The sequence below is a fragment of the Meriones unguiculatus genome, chromosome X (assembly GCF_030254825.1).
Source record: "Meriones unguiculatus strain TT.TT164.6M chromosome X, Bangor_MerUng_6.1, whole genome shotgun sequence".
Classification (NCBI taxonomy): Eukaryota; Metazoa; Chordata; class Mammalia; order Rodentia; family Muridae; genus Meriones; species Meriones unguiculatus.
The window spans coordinates 57,792,437-57,811,891 of record NC_083369.1 but is presented as its reverse complement, the minus strand read 5'-3'; the positions used below and the strand labels follow the sequence as shown (position 1 = coordinate 57,811,891).

Sequence of the window (19,455 nt, the reverse complement as noted above, 5' to 3'; positions counted from 1 at the left end):
AGAAGCTTCCCTAGACATGTTTTCTCCCTTCCATTTTACTCACAAGATATGGCTTGCAAGGTCTCTCAACTCTGCAACTTCACCTCCAAGGTCCCGGGAGAAGCGCCTTGCCACCCTGCAGGGTTTCTGACTATAATCCATACTCATATTCTCGTACTTTCTGACTTGGCATCTGACATGCGGACCAGACTGCTTCATCTAGGTCATGTGTTCTGAACTGACCACCCAAGATAGAATATAAGGTACACGTGTGTAGGAATTAGTGGAGTATGTATGCCATGAGAATTTAGAAATAATGCTGATATGTAAGCAGGTTGACATAATGAGGAAGCAGGAAATATGAGCTTGAGAAAAGAGAAGTTGCAATAGGGGAGATGAGAAACACATACTGCTCATTTATTCCCTGAGTCCAGGCATTTTCAAACTGTGAACCCTTTGAAATTATGTTCAAAATTATATACATGGGCATAAAATATATACATTTTATTTGATATATACATTGCCAGGAATAGACCCCATTGGTTTTGTTAAATGGTTTATTAAAAGGCCTGGGCTGAGGAGATGATTCAATGGGTAAAAATCAAGTGTGACCTCAGTTCAGTTCCAGAAACCAGGTAAAAAACAGATGTGGTATAACCACAAAACTCTGCTGGCAGAAGGAGAGGAAGAGAAAGGAGAATGGCCCAGAAGCCTATGGACCAACTAGCTTTGAGTACATTGCATGTCAGAAACAAGAGAGGACCTGCCTCAGCAAAGTAGAAGAAGAGAGCTTACTCCTGAAAGTTGCCCTCTGACCTCGGCCATGGTACACGCACATCCAAATTCACCTCCTTTCTTCTCTCTCTCACAACAATAAATAAATATATTTAAATGTTCAAAGTTGTATATTATATATAAAAGATGAAAGCCACTGGTCTAGAGAATATATAAGGATACATATTATTTCTAAAATCAGTTTTCTTTATTGTCTTTTGTAGGAAAAGGCATATAACATAAATTAATCGTTCTTAAATGTGTAATTTCAATAATATATAGTACATGCAAATTATTCTGCCGCCCTCACTGCTGCTTAGTTATGAAATATCTTCATTAAGCCCTAAAGAGCCCTGATACCACCTAGGCACCATTATCAGTTCTCTCTTTTCAGTTCCTAGTAATAATTAATCTGCTTTCTGTCTCTACAGTTTAATGTAGCCTTTGTATTTCATTTAAAAGAAATTATTAAATACATAAACTTTTGGTCTGATTTATCTTATTTTACATAATGTTTTCAGGGTTGATCCACATTTTAACACATATGATGTTTCATTCCTTTTTGTCCTATATTTATACCACATTTTCTTTATTTTTTTCATGGGTTAATGGCATTAAGGGTATTTCCACCTGTTTCTGAGAACACTCTAAAAAATGAAAAAAAAAAAAAAACAAGTGAAGGAAGGGTTTATTTTAACTTACAGTTCAATATATAGTCCTTCATTGCAGGGAAATCAAGGCAGCAGTCTTCTCCAGGGACAATCCCATGATAGATTACTCAATCGCCAGTGGTCAGATCTAAACACATATACATATTAGTAACATTAAAAGGACTCAGTAGATTGTTTTTCTAAATGTGTGTATGTGTGTAAAAATAATTAAAGAATAAGAGACCATAAATGTGAGTGTGTCATAATGGTGGGACATGGGAAGAGCTGGAAGAAAAGGGATAGAGAATGATGTAAATACAGTACTTGCATATGAAATTTGCAGTAAATAAAATTTGAAAATGATTGCCTTTTTTGAAATAGTTTGCTGTTTTTGGATTGATCCCAGAACCTCAGCCATGCTATGCAAATGTATATCCATGAACTATTCAAATGGCCTAATTTCCATTTTACTTTGGGCCAGGAGTTACTGCTTATACATATGTTAATTGTTCCTATTTTAAAGATTTTGACATTTTCCAGGGATTTCTTGTGACTTTTCATTTAATTTCATTGTGCTCTAAGAACACAGTCTCAAATATCGTTTGAATCCTGTTAACATTATTAAGACTTATGATATGACAGTGAATATGGCCTATAGTGATAAATGTTCTGTGCACATTTAAATTAGGTATTCATTCTACTGTTTGGTAGTGGGAAGTTACATATGTATTAAACAGAATAAATTCGTCCATGTTGTTCTGGAAGTCTGTTTTCTGTTTGCTTGTTCTGTTAATATTTTAGAGACAATATTTCATTTCTGACTTTTATTAGGGATTTGCTTAATTTTCATTGAGCTATGATTTTTTTTTGCTTCATGTAGTTTGAAACATTGTAATATGTGAAAATTTACCACTTAAAATTATGTAATGCCTTCATTTATCCCTAGTCTTCCATTCTGCAACTTATCATGCTTAATATCAATATAGTAATTTGAATTTTGTTTTGATGAACACAAAATTATGTAGTTTCCAGTCTTATAATCTATTTTTATTTTATACTTAAAATGATATTCTTATAGGTAATAAAAAATTGTATTATCTCTTTCTATCCAATCTGACAATCTTTATAATCAAGATGTTTTGACCATGTGTTAATATGATTACTGATATGTTTGGGTTTAAACCAACCATCTTGTTTCTATTTGTCCCATATTTTCTTCATTCTCCTTTTCTTTTAATACATTTTGGATTGATTGGGTCTTTCAAGAGTTAATGTCATTATTTGTTTAGCTATAATTTTCATGATTCTTTAAAGGGGTATAGTATATATCTTGAACGCATCAGAACTAGGTTCTGAATATAGAATGAAATATTAAAAGCATATACTTCGATGATCCTCTGGTCTTTGTTCTATAATTGACATATATTTTACTGACATGTTAAAAATCCTGCGATATGTCATAAACTGTAGCTAGTCATAAGGCTCATATATATCTCTTCTCAAATAATTTTGCTTTGACTGAACATTAACATTTCAGTCATTCCCAAACCTGGAAATTCGTCTAGGTTTTATATTTCAGTTTGGAGGGATAAACCCAGTCTCTATTACTTCATTTTCATTGGTGATTAGATGATAGTTAATGACGAAAGCTTTATTTCACTTGTGTCCAGAGTGTATTTTTAGGTTGCTGTGCCTATTCTCTCCTCTAAACTAGAAAGTCCATTCTGCAACACGTTCTGTGGCTCCACATCAACCTTCCGTTCATTTAATTTTTTTTCTCAGTGATTTGCAAATTTTAAGAAAACATAATTTTATTAAAATTAGTGATGTATCTGCATTGCTTTGGTTCTGTTAGCTTGTTAGAAATGTGTAAGCATCTAAAATGTATGCTGATTATTTGTTGAGTACCAATGAATCAGTTTTTTTTCATATATTTCACAAGTACTTACTAGATGCCTATGATAGGCTAAGCCTCAATGGCCCAATTCATTCACTCATACATATATAAAGCCTCTTTTTTGACATTAAAGGATGCTTTCAGCCAAATATGATTTCTCATGCATGTAATCATACACCTTGGGCTGAGATAGGAGGATCATTGTGAGTTCCTGTGTGGGCTACACAGTGATTTCTAGGCTAGGCTCTCTTAAAATCCAAAACGTCCACAATATTCTTTCAGACCATAACAAACTAAAAACTTCAAATATGAGAATCTCTATAATTCTTTCAGCTGTATTATAGAAATACATATTAGAAATAAAGAATTGATTCAGTTAAAATTTTATATGTAAAAAATCACAATAATAGTGATCTATATATTACTGGAACAAGATCAAATCTCTTTTTGAACATTTTTCTTCTTTGTGAACATCCCTAATCTTACTGCATGTACCTTGCCAGAATTTTATTGCTCATCTTTCTTTGTAAAGAATTGAGAAAAAGAAGCTCATTACTTTAGAGGCTTCATTTCTATGAAACTTAGGAAAAGGCATCCAAACCCTTTGAGCCTTTTTATTAACTGCTGTCTTCATGAACTTTCCTTACATTTCAAGTGCCTGGGAGAGGCCAGGACACTTTGGAATTAAACATATCATTCATATTGGGGTTTGTTACTTTCCATAATGGATGTTTTTACCTGTTAACTCCTTCTCATGTTACAGTCTAAGGCAGAGGGTAACAATCGTTGTGTATCATGAACAGGTGAGAGTCTTTGCAAATGAGCTATACTTTCTATTTTACAATTAATCAATACTGATACTGTAACATAAAATGTGTCACAAATAATGTGTAAATGAGTTAGCATTTGGTGTTCCAATAAAATTTTATAAACACCAAATTAAAAGTCCGTATGTTTGTGTTCCAAAATAATTTTTCAACCATTCTTACAGCCCCCCAAATAAACAGTGGGCTACATTTGGCCATGAGTTATGTACTAACCTGTTCCAGAGTCCTAAATTTTAAGTTTATTTTTGCAAAACACTGGGCACGCCTAGCTCTGCATGAGCCTGTGGGTTCATTCCCCAGTACTACAAAATAAAATCAATTTTCATAAATGTACTTTTTATGTAATCAAAATCTTGATACACTACCATGATTTTATGATGCTCAGCTCAGTATAAAAAAAACAAAATTTTGTACATTCCGAAGTTTCAGGTTAATGTGGACTGTTGCTTCAGGTTCGGTGAGCTGTTGTCTCGTATGTCTGCTATAATCTGTTCAACTAGAGAGATAATTGCCCCAGATAATGTTTTTTTTTTTTTTAACAAAAAGATAAACAGAAAGGAATCTAGCTACACATGAAGAGTAGGATTCAGTACCATGAACATTTCAGAGAAATCAGAGAGAATCTCTCATTTTGGGGATGCAGTCTGGTGTAGAACTCTAGTCTAGTATATAGACTTTCTCAGGAAAGGATGAGAATAGGGCAGAGTAAAGCAGAGTGCACCTATTCTTTGTCCCATGGGGCCTTTGAGTAAAGACCTGGTCTTACAAACACTCCCTAATAACTGAAAACATTTCAGAGATTACCTTACCCACATGCCAAGAGGATGAAAACTTGGAAAAAGTTCACAGATTACCTCATCTAGTTCATACAACAGCCCTGAGGTGACTATTTTCACCTTACTGATAAGCATAAAGATAGATATTAAATAGACTTATCTCTTATTTTCTCAGTAACAGATGCCAGATGATAAACTGGATCTGAGATTGTCATAAGTCTGGAAAGTTCTCACATTGTTTTTTTTATAGTTATTAAAATATTTTCATTTTAAGAATTGTTTTATTCATAAGTGCTTTGGCTGCATGTGTGTCTGTGCACCACATGTATGCCTGGTACCCAGAAGTCATCAGATTGCCTGGGATTGGAATTACAGATGGCTGGGAGGCACCTTGTGGGTGCTAGGAAGTAGAGCTGGATCCTCTGCAAGAACAGCTGGTGCTCTTAAAAGCTACACCATTCTTAGTCTGGAGAAATGGCTCACAGATTAAGAGCACTGGCTGTTCATCCAGAGGTCCTGAGTTTAATTCCCACCCACAAGGTGGTTCCCAACAATTTATAATGTGATCTGATGCCATCTTCTGTCATATAGACACAACATTGTGTACATAATAAAGTAAAACTTGTTTTTTAAAAAGAGCTAAACCATATCTCAAGCCACCAAATTCTTCATTAAATGTCTTCAATTCTAAAAAATGAATATAAAGAAAATTGTTTTCAGTTTTCCGAGTGATCAACACTACTTACTCCAATTATATGACTATATTCAGTAAAATTAAGTAAAAGTGCAGAGAATGCCTTTTAAATATGCTTTATTAGTTTCACAATATTTAACAAGCATCTTTTCATGCAACTGATAAATTCTGCTAACAAAAAGAATTACAGTGAAAAACACAAGTTTCAACTAGAAGCTGATAAAAGGAAGAGATCCACATAAAAGAAGTAACCTCAAAAATTTTACAGCAGTACATCACAAAATGTAAGTTTTGGAAGCAGGGGTCCCCCTATTAACTTGAGAGAAAACCTCAGGACTCAAGGCATAAGGCAAAACTCATCATGATGGCCATGGTGAGGCGGGTCAGTGCTAACCGCCCGCTGACTATGGCTCAGCTGCCTTCCCCTTAACTTCTCCATGAGCTGCCTTCTCACGTCCTCCCCAAACCTTTCCGCATGATCCTCCCTCATCCTTGCCTGGGGCTCTCCAACCCTATGCATCAGGTCCCATCTGTAGTGCACGATGGGCGGCCTAACTCGGAACCACCTGCGACTGCCTCTAGGCACACTATATTCGCCAGCTTCGAAAGTCAGGGCCACAGCTGGCGCCCTTCTGCTAGCATCTTGTGGCTTTTCTTCTTTTTCCTCCTTTTCCTGATGGTCATTTTCCATGTTGAGATTTTTGACTCCTTGATCTTTGGACTCCATTGCTCCTGAGAAAGAAAGGAAGGAAACGATTTCTCGGTTGACTGATCAGCAACAAGGACAGAGTCTGTACTTCGCACCTTCCAAAATTAATTTCCCCACCTGTGAAGCCCATGGGCTCTCTAGAGAGCCTAATTCCAATCCACATGTCCCCAAAGCCCACCGTTTTGTTGTTGTTGTTTGTTGGTTTGTTTGTTTCCCTCAGATCCATCTCCAAGTATTTGCGTCACCAAAATGGAAGAATAGAATAGAAAAGAAGGATGCAGTGGAGGGGGCAAGTTGGGCTCTGGGATGTAGGGCTCAGCTTTTCACACATTCCCTTTCCCAGCACTGACCCTGCACCCACCTGGGCCTATCCTTGTCTTCTCCTCCTCTTAGCGATGCTGGACACCTGGTAGGATGCGAAGCGAAGCTCCTCAGACCTGCGGAAAATGCAGAAGTGTGGGTAGGAGGACCCGTGCCACTGCCCTGGGCACCCCTACCCGGGGCAGGCTCTTCCTGGGGACTCGCACCCACCACCTAGCCCCGCCCCACCAATCACCCCTGGGCATCCCAGACGCAGGGGAGCCAGGATCTATGGGAAGCTGTCGCGGGGCGCATGCTCATAGTCCCCGAGGGTCTCTGCCTGGGCCCGCCCCCATCCGGCAGCAGTGCCGCTGGACACGGGGACAACCACCTGCAGCCTCGGCCTGCGCTGCGATGGCCGGGCTGGCGTCGCGGGACCCCAGCAAAGGGTTCCTTGGGTCCAGGTTGCAGGCTCCCTCACCAGCTCCGTCGCTCCGCCTCCTGCTTTCCGCGCAGCCCGGTCTGCGTGCTCTGCAGCACCAGGAGCTGCACTACCAGGAACAGGTGCTTCTGCCAGGGATGGTGGCCTGGAGGGTGTGAGCGAGCAAGGGCTGCTCCAGAGACCCCAGAGAGGGGTGTGAGCCTGCGTGGGCTGGTCACGTGGGACCCGCGTCACAATCCAAAGCTCCGCCCCAGCCCCTATTTCCCTCTCCTGCCCTCAGTGTCTTGCTGTGCAAAGTCCAGACCCTTTCTTCACCTCCAGGTCCCCTTAACATCTCCAGCTTGGGGCCTGTCACTCTAAGCCCTGGGCGTTTACTGGCCGACAGAGAAGGGCAGTGTGTCCTCTTTGGGCTACTTGCCATTCCCATTTCTCTGGGGGATTGATTTTTCCTCTCCTCTGTTTTCAGGATGGCCCTCTTTCCTTCTGCTGTCCCATCACTTACCAAAGCTCTCCATTTTTCCTTCAGTAAAAAAAAAGTTAATGCAGATTTTTAAAATTAATTTCTTTCTTTCTCTCTCTCTCTCACTTTTTCTCTCTTTCTTTCTTTTTAAATAATACAAATGCTTTGTTTAACACCTGCAGGTCGTCCCATGGGTTAAGTGGTGGATATCTAGGACCCATCAGCAAGGTCAGTGCAAATTCCCCAGTCTCTCTTTCTAACTCCAATAGTGTAAGCACATCAGCTTCTCTAATGGGGTCTTTGACGTTTGAGATTGTAGATCTGTTGATGTCATCCATAAATCCCACATGCACCTGTCTGCACAGTCCCTGCAATCTTGTCCTGCTCAACACGTCGGTTACCTTAGCCAGCTTGATGGGCTGCACGTGGATCATGTCCATGATGGCGGTGATATGGCAGAGAGACCCTTTTTTTTCTTTTGTTTTGTTTTGTTTTTCAAGGCAAGGTTTCTCTGGGTAGCCCTGGCAATCCTGGAATTCATTCTGTAGACCATGCTGGTCTTGAACTCAGAGATCCACCTACCACTGCCTCCTGAGTGCTGGGATTAAAGGCCTGTGCCACTACCAACAGTCTGATTTTTTTTTTTAATTTCTTAATGCATTTCTGTATTGTACTTTTGGTGATAAAGGGAAAGCATACATCTTTTATATATAATGATAATAGCGGAGAAGAAGAGACTATCAATTGCAGAGTGGAGGGGCCTGGAAGGAGTTGGACAGAAGGGGCTTGGGAAGGAAAAAGTAATTATGTTTGTATTAAAATTTAAAAAAAGAAAATGCAGGTAATTGGTGTCTCTTGCTTGTAAAAACCCAGCACTTACAGAACTGAGGCAGGAGGATCTCTACTGGAACACTGGCCTAGCCTGGGGAGATGCTGTCTCATTAGAGAGAGAGAGAGATCTCAGAGAGAGAATGAAAGAAAAAAAAGGAAGGAAGGAAGGAAAAGAAAGATGAAAGAAAGAAAGAAAGAAAGAAAGAGAAAGAGAAAGAAAGAAAGAAAGAAAGAAAGAAAGAAAGAAAGAAAGAAAGAAAGAAAGAAATCATAGTCTGATTTGGAAAACAGGATTAAATTTGGGGGAAAAAAAACAACCATCTGTTTCTTCTGCTAATGCATTATATAAATATAGACTCTACCGGCAGCAGCTGCTGTTTTTGGACCTTGGAAAAGGAAAGGGCAGTTGATGGCTCCCCTTCTTAGGCGCCCCTAGACATTCAAGGCATTTTCACGAGGCTAGACAGAATATACTGCTACAAAATCTTGAAAGATTTTCAGAATGGAAAGAAGTTAACAATTCTCTTTCAGAAATTTCTGCTTCAAATGGTTCATATGTATTTGCAAGTCAATGAGCATGTCTTAAATAATCTTAAATTATATACAGTAAATCTATTTCAGGACAAGTTTTGGTAGCTGAGAAGGACAGCCAGGGGAAGGAAGGGCATCCTGGGAGCAGATGACAGGGAAAGCCAATGCCCCAGAGAACTGGGAATTCAGTGTAGGAAGGTTTTGGATACGTGATTAACATACAAAATATACTTATTTTATATGTTAGTGAGGAGCAATTGAAAATTGAAATGCAGATGTATGATATATACTTTATGAGCTTTAAATGTGATTTTTGTTTTTGTTTTCAAGACATGGTTTCTCTGTGTAGCTCTGGCTGTCCTGGAACTCATTCTGTAGACCAGGCTGGCCTCCAATTTAGATACCCACCTGCCTCTGCCTCCCAAGTGATGGGACTAAAGACATGCACCATCACTTCCTGGCTTAAAAGGAAATGTTTAGAAGTAAGCTGTATACTAAAACTAAAACAATGATGAAAGCAATTAAGCACCAAAAAATATAGACATATATAATGGTAAATTTTTCTGAAATTCAATATTCCCAATTAATCTACACATTTTGTTTAATCAAACCTCCCAATGTCAGCACACAGTCTTTTATAAATTGACAAGCATACACGTGAAATATATGTAGAAAAACCCAGGACCTGGAATAGATAAACTAATTTTGAGGAGAAACCACTGGAGGATTGATACCATGATTTCAAGGTTTAAGTTGTCTTAGTAAAGGAGTGTGGTAGTGTTGGGTGTTACTAAAGGAGAGTGGTAGTGTTGCGGTATTAGTAAAGGAGTGTTCCAGTCATAACTGAAACAGAATTGAGACCAGTAATAGACCTACACATATCCTGCCATTTCATCTATTTACAAAGGTATCAGGCAAAGTGTAATCTTCAACAAATAGTTATGAAGCAAATGGAAATTCCTCCAGGAACAAAAGAGACCTTTTCTTTTACCTTTACTTACGCAAATTAGTTCATAGGCCCTAGTGTAAAAACTCAAATTATAAAACTTTAAAAATAAAACATAAAAACACTAAACACTAAAATCTTAGGAAACAAAGATTCCTTAGGTGGAACACAAGAAATTATATAAAAAAACCCCAAGTAATTGGAGTTATCAAATTTAAAATATTTCCCTTTAAACGACATAGTTTTGTGTTGTTGTTGTTTGTTTTTGGTGATTTTTTTTGTTTGTTTTTAATGAAGTAGATGAGTTAAGGAGATCACTCAGTTGGGAAAGCTTGTGAACCTGAGTTTGAATCCTTATCAGCCATGTAAAAAGTCAGCTGGGTAATATATCCTTGTAATCCCAGCACTGGGGAGATGGAGACAATATGATCACTTGGACTTAATAGGCAGCTGGTCTAACCAAATCAGCATGCTCCAAGTTCATTAAATAGATATCTAAAAAACAAAAGTAGAGAGAACTCCTGACACTCAAATTAAGAAGTACAAAGAAGCCAGGTGTGATAGCACACATCTTTAACCCCAGCACTCAGGGAGGCAGAAGCAGGCAGATCACCATAAGTTCAAGGCCTGCCTGGCTACACAGAGAAACCCCGTCTCAAACAAACAAACCACAAAACAACAAAAGTAAAATGAAAACAATATTAAAAACCAAACTGAACTCAATGCAATGGTAAAGATAATGTGTCTGACAGTCCATTCTGCTTTTTGGATACAGAAAAAGTGTTAATTCGTCACCTGTGAAAAGTTAAACCACTTTGCAGGAATTTTTTTTTTTTTTTGGCAATTCCATGATAAGTTAACTTACATAAACCATATGTTCTAGAATTCAACTCTCAGGACTCTTCACAACAATTCAGAAATTACTTTGTGGCAAATTTTGACAAGGAATGTTCATAGCAACATCACTACAACGTGAATGAAAATATAATCAGTGATGAAGGAATGCGTAAACCAAATTTTATGTATCCATTCATTGGAACATTACTGATCGAAGGGAAGAACAAGCTTCTCATATAAGCAATGACAGATGAACCTCAAAAGATATATGACAGATGAACCTCAAAAGATACAGAGGAGTGTGTTCTAGATGATTGTAACCTATGACTTTTAGAATAAGCAGAAGTAACATATAATCTGGACCCTTGTTGTCTGACTAGAAAGTTGCGCTCTTTCTGACTGTAAAGGTGCACAACATAACTTATTCAGCAAAGGAAAATATTTTGTATCTTGATAGTCATTTATCTGTTGATTAATGTGAAAATATTGGATTATACAGTTTAACTATGATTATCTTGCATTGAAGATGTAGGTCAATGGTAAGGAGCTTGCCTGCCATGCATGAAGCCCAGGTTTCATTCTCAGAACTATAAAAACAAAATGTGCACACTTCATTTTTATGTAAATTACACCTAAATAAAGTTTGTTAAAGGGGATGTAGAGATGGGTTAGTGGTTAAGAGTGCTGTCTGCTTTTCCTAAGGACCAGGGTTCAATTCCAAGCACCCACATGGCAGCTCACAGCTATCTGTAATGCCAATTCCAAGGGACCTGACACCTTCACACTAATGCACATAAAATAAAAATAAAAAATTAAAAAGTTTATTAAAATAAAAATTAAAATAAATCTAATTGAATATGTATAATACCTATGTTCTGAAGATTATAAAATAATTTTGATATTCATTAAAAAGAAACTAAAAAAGTGTAGAAATATCACTGTGATTATTAGTTGGGATATTTAATATTTGGAGGTTTCAATTATGCCCAAATTAATTTTTTTCATTCAGTATAATCTATATAAAAATCTCAAGAGGACAGTTTTCTTCATATCCAGAATTAAGATGTATATTTGAAAATAGAGAGCAAACAGTCTTTTCAACTTTTCTCTAAATCACATTCCAGAGAGAATAAATTTCTCAGCAGTGTAGAACTTGCCTCTAAGAAGGTAGTACTGGTCATCAGGAGAAGTCAAAGAATAACTACACAAAATGCATAATAGAATGGCAGTTGCATGTAGAAGTTGGAAGAGAATGTAGTGGCAGTTTGGGACAGACTTCATTTTATATCCTGAGGTGACTGTTATACACAGCACTAACCGGATAAGTGACCTCATACTTCTTACATAGATATCTGTGGAGGTGAAAGAGAGAAAATAGAAGAACACTAGAGAATCATCTGCCCTAGCAATTCACATGTAAGATAAGGATACAAACTGGGAAAGTGCCAGATGCAGCTGTCAAAGTAAATACAAGGCATACTGATTATGGAAGACATGTGAATCAGACAAGGCACAGAAGCAGGGTGACTACAAAAATTAAACAGACAGACTGTGTTAATGTTAATATCACAGGATCTCACTGAAAGATGACTGTCAGTATTAACAGAGAATTAAAAGTTAAACAAGGTCCCTGTAAACCTGTAAACGTGAATAGTGTCATCTAAACAAAGGCAAAATCTTAAAGCCTTGTAGCTTAATGTCTATGTGTGTCTTGATTTCAAAAGTGCATTGAAATATATGTATATATTTGTTAACATATATATATATATATATATATATATATATATATACACACACACACACACATAAATATAGGCAGGCATACACGTATGTATACACTGATTCAGAATTTCATTCCTATTTTTTTCTGGTCCATAGACAATACCCATTTAAGATAAAAGTGCAGCAGAGCTATGATGATCAGGAAAATTCTGCCTAGCATTTCTTTGTCTAAAGTAGTTCCATGGCTTTTCACAGGCATAAAGCTCCTCATGTGTGGCTGTTCAGGGATTGACTGCAAAGAAGCATGACTTTCTTAGGTGATGCAGTTTTTCATATAATAAGCATGATCTCATGAGGGTATGTGTTTGTCATTACTCATTTGAAATGTGTTTTTCATATGTGTATGATTACTTGCATGTAAATAACAGTTTTAAAAGTAAACAAGTAGTAACAATTAAACATACTCTCATGAAACCACATTTATTACTTTCAACATTAGTATTACCCCAGAATGCCACACATCTTTGGAATCAATACTCCAAATGCCCTTCATTCCAGGAGACTAGTATCCAAACTCCTTTAAGTATAGGTAGAGTTTTCAGATGAAGAACACTGTGTAAGCAGAATTTTATCACATGCACTCTTTCATGTCTAGCTTCATCTTAATGACCATCTTCATCAGTAGTTTATACTTGCTTATGACTCCAGGACAATCAGGACTACACAGAGAAACCTGCCTCAGAAAAAAAAAAGATGCTTTTGTCCTATAGTTTGTGACAGTAATGAGACAAGTAACTAATACTTTATTTTTTAATTAGAAATTGTCCTTATATATAGTAATGAAAAGTGGCAAACTTTTATCAGTTGATGTTGGATGGTTTCACCTCAAGGTCACTTACAATACTGAAAAGAAGGTGTTGATAATGCAAGTGTCACATTAGCATTCAATTACAAGAAGATCCACTTCTTAAATTACAAATGTGTTAGTAGGATTTAGTTTCCAGTGAGCTTTTGGACTAAGAGCCTTATTTCTCCTCTGGCTGTTCACTAGCTGGTTTTTCTTTTGAAGCTAATCATTCCTTAAAAATGGGTACAACAAAGCTCTACTTAATAAACAAGGCTGAAGAACTTAGCATATTTTTTTTCATTGCGTATTTTCAGGTATATAATCCATTTATGTAAGAACTAAAATCCTTAACAAGAAATGTTTTGTGTGATTAGTACTGGTTTCTGTGACTGGTTTTCTTAATGGGGCTAAATAAAGTCTAAGAAAACATAAGCAGGACAAAAATGTTTAAGAGATACAAACAAACAAAAAAAGTTTAGACTGAGAATAACAATTTTTAAATCAGGGCACAACATTCAAGGGAATAAATAAAACACAGCATGGCACAATCTGTGAAAATGCTAAATCAAACTAGTAGATATTTGTGATTGACTGTTGTGATCTGCATACCTAAGCACAGAATGCTGTAGGATTATGGTCTTACTTAACCATGTGATAGAAGGACTTTACCTTCTCCTGGAAAGGACTTGCTCCAACTGCTCTGTACGTTTTGAACTTCTAAAAATGTGTCCGCCTAAAAGGTCTATATTTATTTTCTGACTTCATTAGCTGGAACAGGTGCTTGGTCTTTTTATCTTCTTATTTTTAATTATTTTTTTCCAAATACGCATGTCTTTACCATATTTCAAATTATGAGACTTGTGTTTATGGAAAGTTGAAAAATAGGAAGATATTTGGAAAAATTCATAAACCCAATTATTACCTCATTGCCAAGTTTATCTCTCATACTCGAATTTGCTTTCAAATATTAACCTATAAGGAAAATGATACTCATTCATTTCTAAGGGAAGGGTGAGTAGAGGCAAGACTGCTCCTTACCTGTTCTTGCAACCAAGACAAGGACTAGTAATCCTTTCTCTCAACACAACCCCTAAAAAAGGAATGATGGTTAATATAACCATGGGAAGATGCAGCCCCTCCCTGGTAATCAGAGAAAGGCACATTCCATCTACAAGGAGAAGGGGCCACTTTTGACCTCTGAAATTAGCAAAGGCAAAAATGAGTGACAGGGCCTGATGTGGTGGGGGTGGGAGGTTAGTAGACAGGTCCACTTCTGCAGCACTGCTGATGGAGAGTGGAAAGTAGGGACAAAACTTGGAAGATGACATAATCCTCACGTGATTAGAAACTGATGTGAGCCCAACTCGTTATATATCCAGGTTTCTTCCTCCTCTGGGTACGAACTCTTTACTGCCCTGAAGACTTGTGGCCAAGGTGAAGAGAAGGTAAATTTCTTAAATTTCAACAGATTGGTGTGCAGAAACCATCAGGACCCCTTGGAGTGATGTTGAACGTGATGGGAATCCATCTAGACTTGTTTCCCCATATCTCTACTTGGGAGATAGATAATTGCGTATGTTTTAATTTTTATTAATTTACGTATTTGCATGCATGTTTGTGAGTGCATGTTCTACTACGTATTTGTGTGGGTCAGAGGACAGTATGCAGGAGTTGCTTCACTTCTTCTACCATGTGGATCCCAGAGATTGAACTAAGGTTTTCAGGCTAAGTATCAAGTGCCTTTACCCACTAAACCAGCTTGCTGGTCTAATAATTGTATATTTGGCAAAGAACCAGGGAAACTGGGGTAAGGTTTGAGAAAAACCTAGAGAGTTAGTGATAGGGCTTCTCTTGTCCTGGAAAACTTTGCCCTCTTCTTTGTCTTTCCCCAATTCATCAGAGAACATGGTAGCCCTGAAATGTGAGTTAATTGATGAAGAAAAGACTGGAATAATGAGATGGAGACAGGAAAAACTGAGATAATTTAAAAATAGTTCACCTCATTCATTTATAACCTACAATGGTGAGGTCAAAATGGGGGATAGGAGATGCGGAGTGTTACAAGGGCCAAGCCTGAGAGTGAGGAGTGGCAAACAGGCACAGAATTCTAGAGGGATGGATAGCTATCGGGGGAAAACAAAAACAAAAACAAAACAGGTAGTAGAGTACTTGAAATTACCAGTGATGAGAATCCCAGATTCCAGATAATGATAATGTCTCTGGTCTCAGTACTTTCTTCCCTGATCCCTTATTTCTGTTGTAGATCCAGGAATCTTTATTCACAAATACCACCTGGCTGCAAAAAGAAGTGAGAAACTACCCTGCATTTGTACAAGTTAGTGTGTGGGAGTCACTTAGACTGGGATTCTAGGGGTGGGACTTGTGAAGGGACAATGCCGGGTAAAATTGGCAGCCTCAATGGCTCTTCAGAGGAGCCATTCAATTTATCTTCTGGCAAAAGGGTTGGGTTCGGGGTTGAGGGGTTGGAAAGAGAAAAAGGAGATTGGACAGGAAGCTGAGGAAGAAGCTGAGATATTTTCACTTTCTGAAAGCTGGAACTGTGGGTCAGTAAGGTGTAGGAAAATGGACTAATACATTGATTCTAAAAGAAAATTATTCAAAAGTAAGAAAATAATCTGTCTCTGTATTTTCTCTGTGGAGTTAAACAGGAAACAACAACATCATGCAAAAGTCCTGCAAAGAAAAAGAAGAAAAGCCCAAGTGCAGTGAGCCAAAGGTAGAGGGTGAACAACCCCATGGAGCATTTGAAGCCCGGCAAGTGGAAGGGAATTTCAGACAGAGGCTGCTTCAGTCTCTTGAAGAATTTAAAGAAGACATAGACTATAGGCATTTTAAAGGTGAAGAAATGACAGGAGAGGAAGACGAGATGGAAAGGTGTTTGGAAGAAATAAGAAGTCTGAGAAAAAAATTTAGGGCTCTGCATTATAACCATACCCAATCTCGGGATCATCCCTTTTAAAGCAGTAGCCTCAGAAATTATTTTCTGTTAATATTTCCACTGTTTTCTGTTTCAATTTTTCTTTATAAGTAATTGCCATCATTTCACTTCAATATTTCAGTATTGTTTATGGTCATATACAAACCTCATGTTGTCTACACCTCATCTTCCAGATTCACCCCACAGATTTAATAAGAAGTTTTATTCATTTACATGAAAGGACAATCATTTAGTAATTTACCGTAAACTAAAAATTGCAAGCTATGAAGCACTGTGTATGCCTTATGTATTCATTTATGCATAATACCATGCAAAGCTTATTCTATGCCGAAGAGGTGAATCTATGTATTCCGTGTTCTCTTATTTTCCATACAATGAATATATATATCTGTATTTTTAATTTTGTATCCCAAAAAGGAAAACAATTAGACATAAATGAAAAAGATTTATCAGTCACCTTTGGAAAGCAGTGGAACAGCAACTTTTTAATAGCAGAAGTATAAGAAAGGCATGTCAACTGCTAATTATTTTTGGATTCCTTAGCCAGAGTAATAAACTGACCATTATAAAAGACATATGCTTAAGACTTGATCATTTCATAGGGAAAATATTTGTTTTACAGATATTTTATATAGAACTGCTATGGGACAATAGCTCTCAATATTTGGTGAGATCTTATTTGCAAATGTTCATACAGAAACCTAGCTTGTATAGAGCTATACATTTGAAAGAGGACATGGAATATTTCAATATATGCTCAAGAACAATGCCAGAAGGCAGAGGTGGGGCCTTCCACCTTAACCCTCAGCTTTTAAACCCCACCTTTGTTTCTACCCACATCCTGCTTTGGTCTTTTGCTCTCTAATAGCCCCACAGTCACTGATGCACTGGGGGCCTTATGTATCAAAACTTCACTGAATTTCCAATGAATTGTTCTCTCAGTGTCTTCTTAAACCTCAGCCTTCTAGTGGCATTTAAAACAGGTAACACTGCTGGAACGTTGCCAGTTCCTCACTGTCCTGGGACATCTTTTTTTTTTTCCCATAAATACATATTGAGAAGTAGAGTTGTTGGGTCATAGATTAATTCTATTTAATGATTACAGGAATTTCTACTCTGCTTTTCAAATATGGCCATTAACAATGCATAATGTTTCTAATTTCTCTACATCGTAGATAATGTGTGTGTGCTTGTGCAGGCCTGAAGTTGATGGATGTCTTCCTTGATCTTCTCCAACTTTATTTACTGAGGCAGGGTCTCTTGGTAAACCTTACCCACCAACTTCAGATACTATATCTAGCCAGCCCTTCCTAAGTATCCTGTGACTAAATCCCAAGTACTAGGATTACAGGCAGCTGCTACACCTGCCAAGCTTTCATGTGGGCTCTGAGGATCCAAACTATGGTCCTCTCACTTACACAGTAAGCATATTTATACACTGAGCCATCTCTCTAGACAACATGTTTTTTTTCTTAAATGTTCTTATTGCAGTCACCCTAGTAGAATTGAAGTCATGTCTTTATGTGGTTTTCTTCCGGGTTCCCTTTTTTAAAATTATATTTCTTAATTAATGAAAATAGGTGACTGTAGTAGCCTGTTGTTTTAAGTTAGCATCTGAAAATTAAATGCTACAAAATACAAAATCTTTTCTTAGGGTAAAGATGGACACATTTAACTTCCCCAAATCCAAGAACAATCAAACATTTTATTGACTATTAATTATAAAAATGGATTATATTAATGTTCCTCATAGATGGATAATTCAATGGACAATAATTTTGTTCTATGTACATGATGTGTTAACTGACATAAGAAGCAGTTGTCAACACTCTTACACTGATGACTTTCACACTGGAGTCTGGCTATTTTGAGAGTTATGTGGTAGGCAAGGGGATACTGTTAATAATGGCGTGATAACTTTTACTTTGTGGTAAATAATTACATATATTTAACATTAAACACAGCCTCCCTGTAATTATCCATCATACAAAACAAATTTTAGGAAACTGTATTGGCAGTGATGCCTGACATGTGTTTTCTGTACACACACATCCTAGGGATATGTGGCTCCTTCTCTCCCTGTGAACACTAAGGAAATGCTTGGCAAACTATGCCTCACTGCATTTGGATCACAATTCAAAGACTGGGCTTCCTTCCAGAGACATAAAAAGGTATGTAAGGGAATCTAAGAGTCATCCATGTGACTACCAACCCTCCCTGTTCTCTTTTTAGATAATTAATAGGCAGAGGAAGCATGGCTGGTATTTCATGAATTGACTTCTAGCTCTTTAAATCTAAGCTGTTTTGGATTTTTAGTAGGTACAAGCTAATCCTTCTGATTTTATTAATGTGGCTTTCAAACTTGGTGTCACTTTCAGTTTTAAGACACAGTAAATAGCAATATATTTCCCCAAACAGCAAGGAAGTATTGTTGAATGCCCCCAGGTGATGTCTTGGCCTATAACCTGATACTCTGTTCTTTTTTTTTTTCCTGCATTATCTTTCTAGTCAAAAGAAGTTATTTTGCCCAGCAATGGGAACAGACATTTTCATGAAACATAGCTAGCCAGGGATCCATCTTTGTAGGCTACTACTGTTGAGTCACACTAAATCTGAAAACTATAGTGAACATTTATGTGTTATGGTGTGTGGCACCCATTTATACCACAATTTGTAGTGGGTTGTTATGTGTATTTTAGACAAAACGTTTTCATTTTTCTGGTGTCTTATAAATACTGAAAGCCACTTGGTCCTGCACTCCCACATGTATTATGACCTCTGGCTGAACAGCAAGAGCTCACACTACATTGTTATCTTTTGAAATGTACTGGGAGATTCAGTGCAGCCACATTCAAAGAGATAATAAGCTCTTGCAAGTACCTTCTTTGCAAACAGACGAATCATTCTTCTCCCAGCTCCAGACTTATCTGTACTTTCCACTTCTTCTAAAAGAAAAAAAAAATAATGTCATGGTCTGCTGATGTGGCATTATATTCTTTTGCAAAGAAATTTCCAAAGGGTACAAGTAATCATTTATGTATGGTTTTACACTTCTCTCTGTGTGGATGATAGCCATTTTAATGGAACTCTTGCCTCTTCCTCTTGTTTTAGGCATTTTTTTTTAACCCACAGGTCTAAAAAGTAAAGTACCTTCTTTACACAATAATTTGGGATTCAGGGCTAAAATTCTGGATGACAGTCCACATCTTAGAAAACAGTAGTCTACTTGCTCATAAGGATTTTATTTTCTTCCAACCACAGGAATAGGAGGAAC

The 19,455-nt window shown here is 37.4% G+C and overlaps 2 protein-coding genes across 7 annotated transcripts; one reads left to right on the top strand and one right to left on the bottom strand.

Moving 5' to 3' along the window:
- Positions 1–5,703: 5,703 nt before the first annotated feature.
- Positions 5,704–7,267, bottom strand: LOC110541995 (protein BEX2-like). 3 transcript variants are annotated; one of them, XM_021628666.2, is made up of 3 exons: positions 6,998–7,267; positions 6,668–6,743; positions 5,704–6,329 (listed from the first exon to the last, which is right to left on the bottom strand). In XM_021628666.2, exon 3 carries the CDS (start codon positions 6,322–6,324, stop codon positions 5,935–5,937), a length of 390 nt encoding a protein of 129 aa, XP_021484341.2. In that variant the 5' UTR covers positions 6,325–6,329; positions 6,668–6,743; positions 6,998–7,267; the 3' UTR covers positions 5,704–5,934. The 3 variants fall into 3 exon arrangements, with proteins under 3 accessions (XP_021484341.2, XP_021484339.2, XP_021484342.2); XM_021628664.2 differs by having other exon boundaries at positions 7,088–7,267; XM_021628667.2 differs by lacking the exon at positions 6,998–7,267 and adding an exon at positions 6,863–6,884.
- Positions 7,268–7,687: 420 nt separating this feature from the next.
- Positions 7,688–17,028, top strand: Tceal7 (transcription elongation factor A like 7). Of its 4 annotated transcripts, none has more exons than XM_060374351.1 (4): positions 7,688–7,736; positions 14,602–14,667; positions 15,486–15,530; positions 15,884–17,028. In XM_060374351.1, the coding sequence occupies exon 4, from the start codon at positions 15,906–15,908 to the stop codon at positions 16,200–16,202; it is 297 nt and encodes a 98-aa protein (XP_060230334.1). In that variant the 5' UTR covers positions 7,688–7,736; positions 14,602–14,667; positions 15,486–15,530; positions 15,884–15,905; the 3' UTR covers positions 16,203–17,028. The 4 variants fall into 4 exon arrangements, with proteins under 4 accessions (XP_060230334.1, XP_060230335.1, XP_060230336.1 ...); XM_060374352.1 differs by having other exon boundaries at positions 7,699–7,736; positions 15,892–17,028; XM_060374353.1 differs by lacking the exons at positions 7,688–7,736; positions 14,602–14,667 and adding an exon at positions 14,689–14,795 and having other exon boundaries at positions 15,892–17,028.
- The last annotated feature ends 2,427 nt before the right edge of the window (positions 17,029–19,455 follow it).